The sequence below is a fragment of the Hippoglossus stenolepis genome, chromosome 4, assembly GCF_022539355.2.
Source record: "Hippoglossus stenolepis isolate QCI-W04-F060 chromosome 4, HSTE1.2, whole genome shotgun sequence".
Classification (NCBI taxonomy): Eukaryota; Metazoa; Chordata; class Actinopteri; order Pleuronectiformes; family Pleuronectidae; genus Hippoglossus; species Hippoglossus stenolepis.
Window position 1 is genome coordinate 14335185 of NC_061486.1, and position 18717 is coordinate 14353901.

Sequence of the window (18717 nt, forward strand, 5' to 3'; positions counted from 1 at the left end):
AGACAAGTTGACTGACTGCAGAAAGTTGAGACTTGACCTAAAGGTCAAACAGAACTCTGGGGGGTTGTTGGCATGGCCTGTGATTGATTCATGTGTTTGCATGTTTCATGATAAATCCTCCTGTCAATGTAAAGGCTGTATGATAAATGCTGTAAACATCTGGGATTATTTTCAAATTGACTGGACTTCATTATTTAACAACACTTTCAGATACTTGCCTATACTTTTAGTTTTTTTTCTTACATAACAAATGCCCTCTCCCCCTCACATCACAACACACAACATGTCTCTGCCCCTCTTTGCCCATCTTGATTTGTGTGCGTGTTTGTGTTTACAGCTCAGGAGGAGGATTTCCGTTGCTACTGTGCATCATTGTTTGCAGTCCCTGTCAGTGGGGGCGAGACTCGGGCTCAGATCACTGCACCTGAACCGTGCCTCGTCATAGAATTCCTGGATGAGGTGAGAACGACTGAAGCATTTTGGTTTTAACAGCAAAGTTTTACCTACATGAAGATGCAGAGTGAATCTAGACAAGCAAACCAGGGAGTAGTCACACATCAACTTAATCCCACAAAAGACCTCATAGAAAACAGCATATTCTTTGTTTCCATCTTTCTCTTACTGTCTCATTCACATGATCTTTTTTTATTTCATACAGACAGACAGAGACATGAATGGAGTCTCTGCTGAACAGAGGACGAGCAACAAATCAAAGTAAGAATCAATGTAACAAAAACTAATCTACTCTGACCTAATCACACACCTACTGTACCACACTGACATTGGCCGGTGTGATGAGAGCAAGCACATGTTTACACACAGAAAACTGTTGATTTACAAAACAAGCGTGACAGCATCTGTATTTATTATCGATCAAATCTTCTACATGAATCTCTCAGCGTGTAGTCAAGAGAATATACTACAGTAACAGTCTCTGCCCGTGTGAAATATGTGTCTGAACTGTCTGGTGAACAGTGTGAGTTCAAGGTTTGCTCGTCCTGTACCAAAATTATAGCATAAATAATTCAAGAGGCTCTTTAATGTATTGCTCACCCAAAGCATGTGATGCAATGATATATCAGTGTTGTACAGCACTGGTGCAGGGCCCATCAAGCTGGAGTCTCGGCCAATGAAACAAACTGATTCTCCGCAATGATAGATGAGATTTAACACCCTGATTTTACAATTGATGTCTGTTGAGAGATAAATTTAAAGGTGAAATCGTGTTGGCCGTTAATTTTCAGCACCCCGTATTGAAGTTTCATACAAGTGAATTATGAGGTGACAAACTAAGAATTCAAAGCATCGTGGTAAAGGAGTAATTTGTGAACTTTTTTAACCATTGAATGAACTTTGGTGTTTCTTTTTGAGGAAAGAAAACCTTTCTTATATTACGTCATGCATCTCGTTGTGAATATCTTGACTTTTTAGAAAGAGTAGTGTTGGTGGAGCTTGGAGTCAAAGGTCAAAGGAAAGTAGAAAATCTACTAGCATGCATGAACAATCAGTCAGTATTCATTTAATGGGGAATCATTTGATGTAAATACAATTATTCACAAGGTTGTGAATACTTGCCGGGGAAAGTTAAATATAGCCATTGCTGGATCAACATGGACGCCTATCTTCCCCACACAGGGATAACTTGTTTGATCAAGTCCCCAACAAAGGAAGAACACTGGTTCCCCAAACAGCTGTGACTAGCGGTGGGTCCTCAAGAGTCAGCCGCTCCTCTCTCAGTCCATCACGACCATCCAGTCAGTCCAAAGCACCAACACAACCTCAAGCAGCTCAGAGGCTCCATCCATCGGAGCCTCTGACTTCCGAAGCAGATCACTCAAACAAACGTAAGTTGAGCATTTTTTAAAGATGAATCAAAGGGTTTTCTGCTGAGTTTGTTTCTTTCACATAGCAGATGCAATGAATGAACTTTATAAAGCTGCACTATGTTCACTGAAAGCTTTGTTGTTGATGTTTATGTGCATGAATTCGTACATATCCCAAAAGAACTCTATTCTCATGCACAAATACGTTTGGCTATTATTTCAGTGAGCTTCGATAAAACAGCCGAGTGATTGATAGTATTTTAGTTAGTTTTTCAATGATTACTCAAATGATAGATATGACAAATTGAAAATGACTAAAGGTTTGAGAAAACTATTGTTCCAAAGTAATTTATTATAGATTTTCCCCTCTTAAATCATTCAGAACAACTGACTTACAAAATCAATGGATACGGCATATTTTTTATTATAAAACATTTTCTAATCTATTGAAATTCAAAGCACAACAGTAGTAGACAGAGAAAATGTACTGTTCCTTTCTCAGATCAATGTCAAGTTAAGATTTAGTTCTGCAGTGTGTCCATGTTACATGGCAGTGGAGTGTAAAAGTCAGATTGTTAGACTGTTGCTGTAAAGCCGATCAGTGGAGAAGTCCCCTCACTGGCCCGGGTAAATGCAGACCCCGGGTCAGGAGTAAATTTGTTGCTGCAAATGTTTCTGTGTGATATTAGATGCTCCAGCAGTTTAGTGATGTATGCTGTGAGCTGATTCATTAAAATGCATCTTCACCCTCTCCTGCGGTGCTCCAGTGGTCATCCTGCTCCCTGACTGTGCAGCTGCTCCCTGCAGAGCCTCATCCCAACAAGACGTTCTTTCAGTCACTCCGCAACAAACACTCAGCGTTTGCGACTGTCTGTGTTAACACATTTCAGTCCGAGCTTGTTGATCATTCAGCTGGTAACCAATGAACTGTAATAACACATGGCTGCAAAGGTGGCCCGTGATTTTATAGTGTGGAAATACTTGTTTTAATGAGGCAGTAAAAACAGTTTCCACAGACTCATCAATCCAAATGTTAGATTTGTATTATTTTCTCAGGGGAAACTACAGTGCTCAGCAGACGCAGCCTTTGATTTTGTGCAGGTTTGAGCCCAATTAAAAACAAAAATGGAAAGATGCCTCCAGTCTGATCCTGGTCTGAGTCTAGTTCAAAAGCAGCTGTTAAGTAGCTGCTTTTATCCATATTGTATCCAAATTTAAAGTCAAATTAGAAATACTTTACCTTAAGTTTACTCTAATGTGTATGATTCTGTTTGAGTGGTACTAGCAAGATGATTCTTCAAAGTGTGATAAGAAGCCAAAGCTCCATTACCTAAAAGCATCTCAAGGCAGAAACTATCTTTGTCAGGAGAAAGATTATTATCTTAGTGCATAGAGCTTGTTGCTCCATGTACTAAGATCATGTTTTCCTGAAGATCTTTTTGAGAAATGAAAGGTCGAGTAGTGATTTATGTTGTAAATAGTTTTGTGTCATGTTCTGAAGAGCAACCATGAGCTCTGGGAACTTGAGATGGACATTTTTCACATTTTGTTGGCAGAATGAAAATCACTCAGGAACGGACACATTTTTAAATCCAAAAGACATTTCCTTGCGGAATTGTTGCAAAATTGTCGCTACCTGGTTGTACATCAATGAGCCTAAACATTATGACCACGAGTCTAATGTATCTTCTAACGTATACCTCTATACATGAGTCGTCATAATCATTTGACTCATTAGTGAACATCTTCTTCTAATGAACCTCTCACAGCCTGTACACTTTGTATGTACACTCTTTTGTATACAGTTCAAAATTGTATACAACTATAAATTGTAACCATATAAATGACTGTAGACATTTGTGTGTATGTTTAGTAAGTTAGCATTTTCCTCTTCTCATAAAGGATGAGCAGCAGTGAGGAACAGTCTGGGCGACTACCAGGGGAGTCAGAAAATGCAGGCTGATCAAATATTTGATAAAATTGAAGTGTTGCTCATCCAAGTTAAACTGGAAAAATGACAGATCCTGAATGGTGTAAGAAAATATAAACTATATTCAACTAAAATATATAAAAGTTTGTTTTACTTTGTTTTCTGGCCTCTTCCCTTTATTAGATAGGAGTGGTGCAGATAGACAGACAACGTATGGAGAGTAACATCCAGTGAATGGTCCCAACAGCTGCTTTTGAACCAGACGCAGACCAGGATCAGACTGGAGGCATCTTTTAATTTTGTTTTTAATTGGGCTAAAACCTGCACAAAATCAAAGGCTGTGTCTGCTGAACACTGTAGTTTCCCCTGAGAAAATATTACAAATCTAAAATTTGGATTGAAGAGTCTTTGGAATCAGTTTTTACTGCCTCATTAAAATACTTTTTTCCACACTATAAAATGATGGTTCACCTATGCAGCCATGTGTAACTGGTTACCAGCTGAATGATGGACAATACTGTGCTGAAACGTGTTCAGACAGTTGCAAACGCTGAGTGTTTGTTGCAGAGTGACTGAAGGAACGTCCTGTTGAGATGAGGCTCTGCAGTGAGCTGCTGCACAGTCAGGGAGCAGGATGACCACTGCAGCACTGCAGGGGAGGGTAGAGAAGCATTTTAATGAATCACCTCACATCATACATCACCAAGGTGCTGGAGCTTCTAACATTACACAGAAACATTAACAGCAACTCATTAACTCCTGAGTCCCACAAAGTGTGCATTTACCTGGGCCAGGGAGGAGACTCCTCAGCTGAACTACTTTACAGCAACAGTCTAATTCCTACAATTTGACTTTGTCTTTTCCACTTAAGTCTGTGCAGCAGCTGCATCTGCGGGTGTTGATGTAACATGGACTCACTGCAGAACAACAACTTTACCTTCAGAGATGAGCTTATTTAGCTTTTTTTCTTGGACTATAAAGTAAATCATCATGTATGGTTACATATGCATTATTATTCCAAAACATTAATGATACATCGATGTGATAAATGAGCAATACAAAAATTTGGGAAATAGAAAACAATTTTCCAATTTTATATTTTGCATGCAATTTATTTGTAAAATTGATTTTATAAATAAGTGATCCCGATGCATGTTAACACTATAATAGATGGCTTAAGAGACAGAGTATGTGGTCGCAGTGTCAATAGTTAATCAACTGGAAAAGAAGCTAAAAGTCAAAATAAAAGAATTGGCTCTGGCTGCATATCAAATGTCCATCTTACAGTGTGCAAAGCTGTATTTATTAAATAAGCTTGCATGGTGACACCTTTACCTCAGTGAATGTGACCTCAAAGTCATTATGGACATCCCATTGCGAAGGAATCTGTAAAGAGCCTTGGCCACACTGAAAAATACAATGAAATTAACACGTATGTTTTGCAGTGTAGAAGTAGTGAAGGACAAACTTAATAATCCTTTTTTGGAGAAAGACTCCTTTGTTTTTTTCTTTAAAACATATATGTGACCACATACCTGCAAAATCTAATAACTATGTCTTGCGTTATCTTTTGTGCAGCATTACCCTCTAAAAGTATGCCAACAGCATACTTCACTGCTGAGACCCCGAGGACTTCACAGACATCAATCCAGACCTCAAAGTCACAAAAGCCCAATTGTTCCACCACTGTCCCCAAATCAAAAGCTGAGCATGGGTCACCACCACGTTTGTCCTCATTACCACATCCCGAGGCTAAGATCCCTAAATCGTCCCGCTCCCCTCTCTCATCTCCACCTGATGTCTTTCCTCTGGCTACCACCAGGTCACCATTCCCAAACCAGCCTCTCTCCCCTTCTCCGTCCGACACCTTCATGCTTGGGTCTACCTTCACAGTCTCACCATCAAGCTCTATTGAGTCAACTTTGTCTCCCAAAGTTTGCCACTCAACCCCATTACAACAAAGCTCAGACTCGTCTCTGCTGCCAGAACGAAAACAACCTTCCACTTTATTCCCAGAATCAGTCTCTTCTCCAAAGCTTTTTCAATCACCACCAAACAATCTGGAGTCCCTAGAGAAATCCCAGCATTCCTTGAGTGACCCAGAGTCTCTCCTATCAGATAATCAATTCCAGCTTCCTCAGTCTTCCAGGCCATCCCCACAACCAAAATCCCTGGAACCAAGTCAGTCACAAGCCCTCCCAGCACCACTAAGCGCAACTTTAAAAGCCCCGTTAAGTTTATCTTTATTTAATGAGACCCCACCAGATGCAAATTCTAGACGTACGTCAACTCCAACATATGGGGATGCTCCAGTTTTAATGTCTCCTTGCTCCTTCTCTGGGAACCATGACTCAACTCTGTCTCAACGAGATACACAGTGTATACCTACGCTTTCATCACAATCCTTAAATGTCATCCAGAATCATCCTTTCGCTTTGAAACTAGAGGAGGAAGAGGAGCTATCAGTGGGTAAGTGAATTGTGATAATGAGCTGTCTGAATGCGTGTGTGTGTGTGTGTGTGTACTGCTGGTGCTGAACTGGTGATAAGAGCACCAGTTATTCCTGCATGCAGTCTGGTTTTAGCTCTGTTTGTGGTTGTATTGCCACATTTATGTTTGTTGTTTGGTTTGGATTCAAAATGTTTAACTAATTTGTAATCACTGCCCCAGTGATTACAACTGGAGTATCGGGTGCTCCGCCTATTCTCCTTTCAACAAGAGTATATGGCCAAGCTTCTCTCTGTTTACATACATATTAACACATGCAATCAGAAAGCATCCTCCCTACATTCATATCAATGCCAATGATACACTTCCCTGGACCCTCTTGAGATTCTGTTCGCTCCGTGAGGTTCCTCATTATTCTAAACACATTTGCCAATTCACACCTCATATAATTAGCAACTCTAACTCTGATCATGTAATTTGAAAAGAACATTTCCACCTTAACTTAGAAATGCACTTAATAGAGCGCATACCTCCGGCAAGGCCCAACAGTCCGCTTACATTCAACCAAACTGCACCAAAGTGAGGACACTCCTAGATATCAGTCCAAAAATAATGCCAGACTTTTAATCGAGCACCATGAATTATTCCCTGGGAAATCACTAAGAATGTCAAATGTCATCTCGCAATGTAAAAAAAGTGGCAACAAATTCCTGGATCCTGCTCCCTGATCTAGATTTGCACCAAAATCTAACGGGTTCTTTCCTGACCCATATATCACATCCTGACACCAAGTTTCATCGTAATCCCTCCAGTAGCTTTTTGTAATCCTGCTAACAAACAAATGCTGGTGAAAACATATTGAAATAATGAAAAAATTGGGATCTGGTAGAGTTTCACCAGCTAGCAAGGTGGAAAACGTTTCCATGTAGCCAATTTTATAGCAGTAATGGTAATAAGAATATCAATCAGGAAATGTATATTTACTCTACAGTATGTCCATCCTCCAAAACATACTTACTTTCCGACGCATTACTTCTACCAATATATACCAGCAGTATGATCTTATGGTTATCTCACACGAAAGTACTATGCAGTGAGATTTTCAGAGCCAAACAATAATTTACACAGGCCAATATTTGGATTAGAAGCGTCGTCAACCCCCCCACTGGCTCGCTGTTAATCCAGCAGGGGATTCAAATCTTTTAAAATTAGTTTAAAATGGACTTTTGGTCTACTTTCCTTCTGTAAGCGCTGCCCCCCTTCCTCTTTTCCTCCATTGATCCATCATCTCTTTGTTTTATTTCATCCTTAGTTTCTATCCTTCTCTTGCTTCCCTTTCCTGCAGCTCTTTCACCAATTTGACTCTAAAAGCCGACTTTATCAGCTTTTTAGAGTTTGATGTGTGTATGGAAATGTCAAGGACACTCAGATCCCATTTTAGTTTTTTATGTTTCCTTGGATGTAGAATAAATAAATCGAATTTGTTGGAAAAAAAAAAATACTTTCCCAGCTTGAATTATGATTCAAAAAACGTCTTTTATCCTCTCAAAAGTTTGTGTCTGTACTTTTCATGAAGACAGTGGAGATGAAATGTCCAGCGACAGTCTGGGTCCGGCTCCACACAACGAAGGCTCCTCAGATGAAGAAACCCAGATGCACGGACGTTTAACAAGAGGGAGATCCAGAGAAGAAGAGCGGGGGAATTCTGTCACATCTCATCTCGGAGATTCCTTTGTTCCTACAGATGCAGACATAGAAAAGGATCTGCAGACTGATGAGCCAGAACATCTGTCAGAGCCCTACATGGTAACATATTTTCATATTCCCACATACTTTTAGCTTCTTTGAGGTGGAAACCTTGGGCCAAAGAAATGTAATAGCAGTATTTTTCTCTGGGGCACATGTTTAAGCTAAAGTCACAGGACTCAGCTGTAAATATGTTTTTCAGTGCTTTTCAAGCCGACAATCAGGAAGCAAAATAAAGTGTTTTACTGTGTACTGAACATTGGCCTAATAAATTGACTTTATAATTAGAATTTGGCTCATTTACCACCAATAAAACGTAATTTCTTTGGACGCAAATATTGAATTTCTTGCCTGAAATATAATTATTGATATTACAGTAGTGAAAAATATTTGCTTGCCAGTAAATCATTAAAAATAATTTCTAAATATACTGCGATAGTTATATGCGATTATGCTAAAATTTGTATTTGAAATATCTCTAGGGAGAATAATAAAAGATATAAATGGGCAACTTTTAGGTAGAAGTTTTACACTCACATCATTAAAGTGGGAATAATTACTGCGTAGAATGAGCAGATTTAGCGACATACAGTTTGTCATTGTTGCTGACCTGATATATTAGATAAGATTTGTGTCGCACTAATTGCTTTACATTATTCATCTATTGCTCCGAGACACCTAGGGGCTGTGGTGTGCTGCCAGGGGAAGAGAAAAGAAACGGTGGATTAAAAAAAACACCCCTGGAATGGTCCCAAATGATCTGTCAGCCATTTAATTGTATGAATCCTTTATATACTGTGACAGAGGGATGAAAAAAATAGGAGGAGGTGGAGGGCGGTTGGCGATGGGGGTAGAGCTTCATTAAAATGCTGGAGCAAAATGAGGTTCATGATTGTGAAGATGGTGGTTATCTGTGGCCTATGGACCTAAATCAAACTGCTACTAATATGATTAGATAATGATAAGGTCATTTTTTTCCATCTTCAGCCCTCCGTCTATCTGTCTTTCGACCCGATATCTTCTCTAGTCCTTCTTATGCGATCTCTGCCTCTATTTTTCATAATTCTTTTTGTCTATTTTCTGTTCCCCATTCTTTTTCTTTCTCCCTCTTCACCATACGGTTCGGTCAGCAAGGTCTCTCGCTATGTCATTGTTATGCCACTCTTCTTTCATTCGCCCTGTCTTCCTCCCCTTGTCATTCTCAGCTCTCGCTCCCTCCTCACTCTTAGCAACACGATTCCCTCATGCCTTCCCTCCTATTATTTCCTGGCCCATCTGCAGCTCTCTCTCTCTCTCTCTCTCTCTCGCAGCGCTGTGGCTGGCATGCAAATGCATCAGATTCTAATCTTAACTAAACAGAGTTTCCTCATTTTACAGCCGTCTCACAGGAGGACACTTGCGTGGGAAGAGCGGCTGGCCCACCAGGGCGTTGTGAGATGCTCTCGGCAGCTCCAGGGGTTAATTAAAAATCAATTCATCAAGTGGAAACAAAGGAAACAGGGAGGGAAGGGAATAATCTCCAATGAAAGAGAGTGGCTTATTAAAATGCATTTACACAGTCAAAAAATGAAAAACCCACAAGTTTTAACCCACTTACCTGTCGAAATTAAAGTTGAAGTGATATTGAATTCCACTTTGTCCCTTAAACTTGAACCCAAGCCATGAGAGCACAATATTAATTACTTATTCCCCCTTCTTCACTCTATTTTAAAGTCTCTTCCTCTCTCTTTACCCCCAACACTCCATCATGTCCCCTCCTCAACCCTATATAATATATTTCTCATCTTTCTGCGGCACTCCTTCCACTTATTCCCTTTGATACCACTCACTCCCTTCTTCCTCCCGTCTGTTTCCTTTTCCTCTTAGGTGATGCACAACTGGAGTGCTGGGTCTGGATCAGAGAAGTCTTGTGATCTTGAGAGGTTTTCTCCTCTCAGTGTGGATTTGAGTTCTAGTCTCTCCAACACACCAGAACGCACAAGCTGTGACGCACTGCGAACATGCCAAACTCCATCACATGACTCAGACCCAAAAGGTACTGTTACATACCCACTTTTTTCTTCTTCTCATGTTTTCCAACACACTGCATCGGGAAATTCCGTAGCTGCTTCTCCATGCTTCAAGAGATTAGATTGTAAAGATTACCTCTGTGTCCAACTTTTGCCGGGAGATACTTTCCAATTTGCAAGTGTTATTCATATCACAAAGGCCCCATAATAGGATTTAGAACAAATACGTAAAAAGATAGAGCTTACAAGAGGGATGAAAATGAGTTTTAAACCCAGAGGAGTGTTGGCTGCACGTTGGAAAACGAGAGATGGGGGACAACACGGATAATTTACTACTGGTGGGTCCGAGGGGAGCGTTGCAAAGATTCCTTTTCATTCTGAGTGTGTGTGTGTGTGTGTGTGTGTGTGTGACCATAAATGTGTGACTCTTTGTCTGCACATACGTCTAAGCCTGCGTGCTTCTTTATTTAACTTTATGTAGTGCCTCAAATTTCTTAAACGGTAGGTGTTGTTTCTTTCTTAAAGGTGAAGGTAGTGAAGCTTGCATCCTTCACATGTTGTCAGTGTAATGTCATTTATTTTGCAACAACTCTGAAAACCTATTGTACAGAAAATGCTGGAAAACTTTACAATATCCAGAGCCCAGTGCACTGCACATCTATTTGGAGGTTTTTGTATTTGGTCTTATCTCACTATATATATATATTATTAATTCCTATAATTGCCCCTTGCCTTCAGGCAGCTGCATAGACAATTTGTTTCACACTTAAAGATTTTTTTCTCATTCTTTTCAATGCCAAGTTTCAGCTTGAACTACATTAGACAAAAACTGTTGTAACAAGATGGTTTTAAAATCATCTGACATTATCTGTGTCTGTTAGACCGAATAGCCTGTTGAGGACAGTGCCCTGAGGTATATGATAAATATCCTATTTCTGACTGCAGCCCGGGCATTGGGAATTATTTTTTAACGCTAATGATTTGTAAATTGACCTTGTCTGTGAGGTGTGCACACCGATGGAAGTCGAGCCCGCGCCTCCAAATTGCATCAGAGTTAAAGTAATAATATCTGGATCCAATCAGATCCAATCAGATGCTGTAATTTGTCCAGCCACACAGTGCTCATTACACCTTGTACTCTCGTCCAAGGCTTTGTGATTAAATGCATTAAAAACAAAGGTTGCTTTTTGGATTCAGGAAAAATTTCTTATTCATACTTTTATTATTTCTTCTGCCCAAAATGATTCCATCATCATTTTCTCTTCATCGGGTCTAAAGAGCCGAGCTCTCTTCTCTGTGCCATTGTCAAGACTGTGTTAAATGAAAGAGGTCGAGCATGAGACTCACACAAAAGCACCACCACTGTCCAATGCTCCATGCAGCCAGCCGCTCGTCAAAACCTCGCACTGTCTCTGCCACCATCGTTAAAGCTCCAAAGTTAATGAGAGAGAAAGGTTAGAGAGGAGGAATATCACCTTGACAACACTCCACATTCGTTTATTTCCCTCCATCCCTCCATCTGTCTCTTCTATTTTTCTCTTTTTTTTCTTTCCAGGCAGGGCTGAGGTCCAAAAGGTTTTAATATGTCTCCTGCTCTCCCTCTCCACCTCTTTTTCCTCCCTGTCACCTGGTCAGTTGGAAAATGAGGTTGTTAGTGTGCAGTTTCTGTCTTGTGCGCATCCAGAGAGAGAGAGAGAGAGAGAGAGAGAGAGAGAGAGAGACTGACAAACCTCCACAGAGAGAGAGAAGAGATACTGGCAGCCACACGAGCTGTATGATGTGGTGCAAAGCAGACACATTAATGAAAAGACAGGTAGACAGCCACCCTGAAAAAAGAAAAAAGCCAAGATGAGAAAAAGACAGACGAGCTGACTGACAGAATTCCAGTGGTATCTATCTCTTGTATTTTTAAATGATTTTGTTTTCCAAAAAACTACTTCAAACCTCTCAGTTTTCTGTTCATGAGTTGAGAATCTGGAGAACTGACTCCTCTCCTCCTCTCCTCCTTTCCTCATTTCATTCAAACTAGTTAGTGGACTCTCCATCCAGTCGAAATTATTAATTGATTGGCTAACCACTGGAGAGGCAGAAGAAAACAGCAGTGATTGCATTGCAGCTGTCAGCATTAGCTGAACACACTTGTTAGCAATATTGCTTTGTTACAGATGCTGCTCCTGTTTTATTGAACCAAATATAAATGATTACATTTACTTTAAGGATGAAATCATTCATTTAATACAATAAACCAGTTTTATTTTTTTAGTTGATAAACAGCCATGAAAATATAATAAAAACAATATTCTTTAATTGACAGAAGCTTAATCAAAAAGTTTTTCCATCCGTATCTTCCGATTCACTTTCTGGTTATAGGATGGTTTGTGTGGGTTTTCCTTGTGCCGCTCTGCTTCTATTCTCCTGTTAGGGCCTGGGCACACATAAGTGAATCTAGCAGTAGCAAATTATAGCCTCCTGATTCACTTCCAATCAGCGCAAGCGAGGGGGGAAAGCAAAAACCTGTGCTTCCTGTGGGGAAACACATTTGCAGTGTGGCTTCGTGTGGAGGTTCCATTTTGATGAACTTTTCCCAAATGATATTTGCTTCAGATTTCCGTATGTGTGACCGTGCCCCCAGTGGGAGCTGCTGGTTGGGCGTGACCTCCTGCGTTCCTGCTCTGCCCGTCCACTCTCCCACGCACCTCTTCCTCGTTCAAGCAATCATCCACTCAATTACCTGCAGTATTTAAAGGACTGGTCTAAACACCAGTTCCTTGCCAGAACTTGAATTTCGTTGATTAAGCCAAACTATTCTCAGGGTCTCCCTCATACAAACACTCGATATTTTGCACTCTAAAAACTCTGCCCCTTCCCCAGACACTGGATTCGTCCTCACACGGGGCTTTTTGTTTGCTTAATTTCTTTGAGTCTCATGTTTTCTAAATACCAACAGATGCAGATAGGTTGTAAATAGCATACATTGCTGTTTCCATTTGCTAGCTACAGGTTCAACTGATAGCAGCGTCACCTTGCATGGTCTTTATCTTTGGATCATATTTTTATCTGGAATGCAGTTTCTCCAAATGTTTCCTTGGGCATGTGAAGGGCAATGAAAGAATATGAAAGTGGAGTAAGTGATGGGAAGCTTTTAAAGGCTTTTGGGCAGCTGCAGCTCAGAGGTAGAGCGGGTCATTCACTAACCAGAGGGTCAGTTCCAGAAGACCCATTCCGTGTGCCACAGCGCCCTAACTCTCCCCTGACGGCTGAATGTGACTGATGTATAATGGAGAAAGTGCTGCACATAGATGCTCTGTATGAATGTGTGTGTGAATGGGTGATTGTTACTGTAAAGCCCTTTGAGTGGTCATCAAGATTCAAAAAGACTTATATTAATGCATTAACCTTTTAAAACAGGGACAGAAACTGGTAGAGACATTGAGATATTGAAATGTATATAATATTTTAAATTTTAAACACTTACTAGTCAAAAGTTGTATGCTCAAAAAAGGAAAAAAAAGGTTGAGGTCACACTAAAGCTGAAAAATCATTTACAACAGATTAACAGTTAACTTAGTTAACCAAGTAAACACAGCTTTCCTGCAGTAAATGAAGTCTTGAAAGTTAATGCAAACAATTCCTAAAGGTGCCTGAACTTTCTTGTATACTAACAAACCCTCTGTCTGCACTAAGATGGAGCTGAAACTTAATGCAAATGTTGATGCATTTTCAGGACAACATTCTACTGCAGGAGCTAGTACGGTATATACGAATATCCGAATAGTGAGCAGAAGACAAGTAACAAAGGGAGTCAGACTTGTAGATGAGGGGTTCATCCTACAGCAAAATAATAACTCAAAACATTAGAAGAAAAGAACTCGACGGTGGCTTTATATGATAGAAGAGCAGCAGAGTCTATAGATTAAAACCTCACTGAGCTGGATTGCGATGATATGAACAGAGGAGTGAACACAAAGCAAAGTACAAGAGCAACATATTTATGAGAACTTCTGCAGCAGTGTTGGGACATACTTTCAATACAGTGTTCTATTCCTATTCTAGACAGAACAAAAGAAAAGTTCTACACACTGTTTGGCTCCCAATAATTTATTTTAAATAATAAACATGTCGATCTGCAAGATCTTTCTCAGGCAAATGTAAAAGTAGAGAACAGTCCTTTTGAGAGAGAACGTCAAAAGTGCGTGTGGCTGCTTAATGGTTCAAAATTGATTAAATTCAGGATTTAAGATTCCATCATTTCAATTTTAATGTTTTTCATTTCTTTCTTTCTTTTACACTTGAACATTACGCAGTGTAAATTTCATTTGATGCATCATACATCTTCTGACAGAATGTACATTACAGTAACAACTGGACTCATCTGACCAGTAGTGTAATGATGGCTGTTCTTTGTTTAATTAGATTCTCTTTCTATATCTCTCCTTCTTTTCGGATCAGAGTCCTGTGGACCGAGCAGTCGCCTCAGTACCAACACTGAGAGACAGCTTGTTTTCAGAATGATGGAGGACAGCAACACGCAGCCAACTGGAATTCAAATCTGCTCAAGCACAACTTCCAGGAGAGGAGAAATATCAGCATATGAACTAGGAACATCTGGTAAGTGTATGTGTGTGTTCTCTCACATGCACGCTTGTGTGTGTGTGTGTGTGTGTGTGTGCGTGTGTGTGTGTGTTTGTTTGTGTACACGATCAGGGACAGTGAGCTCATACATACAGAACTCCATTTCCTACACAATTAATACACCTCGTTTCTGCTCATAGCTACTCACTGTCTTGGCACAGAACATGCAGGTTTCTTAAAGAGATTACACTGTATCACTCTCAAACACTAACATACACACACACACACACACACACATTTTACTCGCACATATGTGGGATTGGGAGTCAGTCCAGGAATAATGTATATGTCCCCTCATTACTTCCTTCACTCCCAGAAAACCCTGCAGTAATCATTTAATGCTGATACACACATGCATACATTTTCATTCACACACACACACACACAGACAGACAGACACCGAAGACAAAAGACGATGATCTATTTTATTCAGAGATGTATCTTAGCAACCCACCGCTAATCAATTCCTTTCCTCTTTCCCTCATCCCTTATGTCACTGTAAACATCCATGTTTAAGTGGGACCATTTCATTCCTCTACTTTTCTTTTTACACTTTTTTAGCTCTGCTGTTTTCTTCATGAATCTTTCCTACTCTTTTGAGGCACATCCTCGAAATCCTTCATTTTCCTCTCCCTATTAGGTTAATTTGTAGTTGAACTCCCAGAGCAAATAGATTGAGGCATTGATGTCGATTCTCTGCTGACTTGACTTGAGGTTTTGTTAAGTTACTTAACACTAATGTCGGAATCTGTGAAAGCGCCAGGAGAGCTCAGAACCTTTTTAAGATATTTAACGAGGATCTATTATGCTCATTCACAGCTCATAGGTTTGATTCTGGGACTCCACTATTAGCTAACAGAACATGATTGATTTGAAGTGATTGAAATATTCTCAAATGCATCAGTTCATTTTCAACAACCTGAATCCAATTAGGAATGTGTATAGTTGAACTAGACAAACGTTTAATATAAAACAGCAGGATCATTACCTTATTGTTTAATGGTGGATGTCATTTTCAATCATTCAATGTAGTATATACATTTTTTTCTATATATGCCGCCATTAATTGTTGTACATGAGGGAAATGTCCTTAAATACCAACTGAAGTAGAAAAAGTCAGGAAATACAAACACTAATGTTATGCTATTCTGCTGTTGCCAAGCAATTGTAAAGTAAACCTGCACTATAGGTTGCTTGTATTCTTGTGTTGAACTTTGCTGCTCAAGTAAACTGTTTGGAGAGATCTAGTTTTGTTCGGAGCAGATCCCTGTTCAGAGAAATCTGTGACTGAAGTAGAAAAAAAGTACAGACGCCTGAGCTCTTGTCTCACAGCAATTACTTTTACATACATTTATACTGTATATAATCTGTATGACTGAAAATAAGGAAAAGCTTTATAAGTGTCACAAGGAGACCTCAACATGTTTTCAGTATTTTTAATTCCACAAGGGAACCTGTGCACAGACGTTGTGTGTGTCGTTGTGCAGCTCCAGTGTTCTGTGTGACAGCGCGCTGAAGAACGACTCTCACCAAAACATATGTGTTCTGACTCCCTTGTGCTATTAATGAACATCTTGAAATAGCTTTTTGCTCCTGAGCATCTTTGTCAGGGTGGAACTCCTTTTCAGGTTTACAGCACTTGGTTTTTTAAACTTCATTCTAGCTATCATACACCAAATCATGGGTGCTGCTCAAACTCACATTATCGAGTATTTTATCGCTTGAGAAGGATCCATATGTCCTGAAGCTATAAATATATTGCACATACACAACATGCAAATGGGGAAAGATTGAAATCTGACCTTCCTTGAAGAGGCATTTGAGATAAATCTAATTTTAATCTTCCCCTTTTATAATGAATCCATTTAAAATTTCAGGTCTTTCAGGACATGAAATCTAGATATATGTCCTATTTGCCATGAAATGGAGGCAGATTAAATATACGGGTTTGTGTATTTGTGAGTTTATGTGTTAGCAGCACTGATACTGCATTTATCATTCCCCATGCTGCTTGGTTTGACAGTGCTAAGCGGAGTTTCTCTACCAGGCACGGGGAGAGTGAGGAGGGAGGGAGGGAGGGAGGGAGAGGTAAAGAGACAATGGTAGATTGAAAGAATGAAAGACTTCATGCTGGAGCTGAAACTGGTTCGACAGCACGCAACAGAGGAATCAGTGTGCTGTACACGCACACGTACACACCCACACCATCATAGATTCTCAACGGGGGCCGCGATGTAATTTACAGTGAGCAGGTGGGGATGGATGTTCAATCTGATTCAATTTGATGTAGCTCACAGTACAGTGGGATGAGACACCACCCGTTCCACTAACTGGGGTGAGCGTTTCTGTCTCTCACCTTCGTTCTCTGAACCCTCTCCTGTCTGCCTCTCCTCTTATCTGTTTCTCACAGCTCTCTGTGGCTGTTTTCACTTCACCGCATGTCGTCATATCCATTTTTACATCCTTCCGTCTATCCCTCTGGGCACTGATACATTTATCCACCCATATCATTACATATGTCTGGCTTCTTTTTCATTTTTATTCAGCGTCAAACTGGTCGAACAAGTCCACTCCAACTCTGTCTCACCACACAACGTCGACCCCAAGTCCTCTCCGGCCACCTGTGTTCCCCTCCTTCTCTCAGTCTCCGTCTCCTCCCCGCCCTGCCTGCCGGTTTCGTCCCATGTCGGCCTCAGACTGGGGCCCAGTAGTTCGCCCATTGTCCCAGGCAGCCCAGGAGATCATGGACATCTGTAGACTGGACCAGACAGGTTGTGAGGACCCTGACCTGGACACAGACACAACTGCACACACGCTCCACGGCCTCGAGCAAGACCTCAAAGGTACAGATGCAAACAAACAGCATAGATGGAAGTCATGCATTCAATCACACCACCATGGTGCGATTTAATGAATCAACACCTTACTTTGCATCTTATAATGACTATCAAACAAGGAAGTATTGAGGTGATAATGGTTTTAAAATAAGGTCATAAGCATTATCCTCCTTTCATGTCTATTTCAGAAACAGGGACAGAGGCTTCATTATTTGCTGCAGTAAACAGTGGAAGACAATCTCAGCAAGGGAATCACAGACTGACACGGTTGGTAAAACACACACACACACACACACACACACACACACACACACACACCAAACCCACTCCCATCTTTACATTGTGGTTGCTCAACACACATCAAATACATTACCTCATGCTAAAGGGTAAACTCAAGTCTGAATGGTATTGTTACTGTACCTTGAAATGTCAAAGCAACCTTGTGTACATTTTACAAAGCAACAGCGCCCTCTGCAGCCACATGTAGTTATTAATTTTGTTTGGTTCCGCGTCTGAGCGATTGTTTTTCGTGTAGAGAAAAAAAAAGCCTGTCAATGTGTTGACTGGAGCTCTGACTGTGTAATCCCACTCACTGAACACAGGATATTACCCATGATCCCCAGCTTCCTGAACAACAAGTGCCACCAGTGTAATGTGTAATTACACCAAAATCTGTTACGAATTCTGTATATTTAAAGATTCCTTGCTGAATATTGGAGATACAAGCAGATTTGAATGACTTCTGAGTCTTTTTAACTGATCTACAGTATCGCTTGTGATCTTGCTGGCTCAGTTCCTGGTAATTTAAGCTGTATTCACGAAAGATAATTGGCTCCTGACATTTTCCGGAGTTTGCCTTTTGCATATGAATAACGCAGCAGGAGTCTGTCCAGGTCAGACACATTCACAACGACAGGAACATTTCGTGTATTGCACCTCTTCTTCATCATGAGATATTTGAGCTATCTCTAAGTTTCGTATCCATCATATGTTGGAAACGTCAACAACACTCCCCCATTTTCCAGATGTTTTCCTCCTGTATTCTCACATTGGCTCACTTAAACGTTTTCCGGACCTTCTTACTTGGAGGGTGGAAAATGGAAAATGTCCAAAGCAACTTTGCATTCTCACATACAGCCCCTTCGGGAAATTTCACGAAAAATGTTTGGACTTCAATGCATGTCTGAAAGAAGCTTAAGTTTTGATAATCTGTCAGTTATGCACTGGAGATCGTACCCGCTCACCAAAGTTACATAGATCAAGAACAGACGTTCAGGGTGAGGAGTGAGAAG

General features: G+C 40.4%; 1 protein-coding gene across 1 annotated transcript in view; it reads left to right on the top strand.

Moving 5' to 3' along the window:
- Positions 1 to 10854, top strand: part of zbbx (zinc finger, B-box domain containing) — a 45278-nt gene extending 34424 nt beyond the window's left edge. The window contains exons 12-18 of the mRNA XM_047339654.1: positions 338 to 459; positions 659 to 714; positions 1636 to 1844; positions 5332 to 6222; positions 7778 to 8007; positions 9814 to 9982; positions 10838 to 10854. Of these exons, the coding sequence (XP_047195610.1) occupies positions 338 to 459; positions 659 to 714; positions 1636 to 1844; positions 5332 to 6222; positions 7778 to 8007; positions 9814 to 9982; positions 10838 to 10854 (1694 nt within the window). The remainder of the gene's footprint in view (positions 1 to 337; positions 460 to 658; positions 715 to 1635; positions 1845 to 5331; positions 6223 to 7777; positions 8008 to 9813; positions 9983 to 10837) is intronic.
- The last annotated feature ends 7863 nt before the right edge of the window (positions 10855 to 18717 follow it).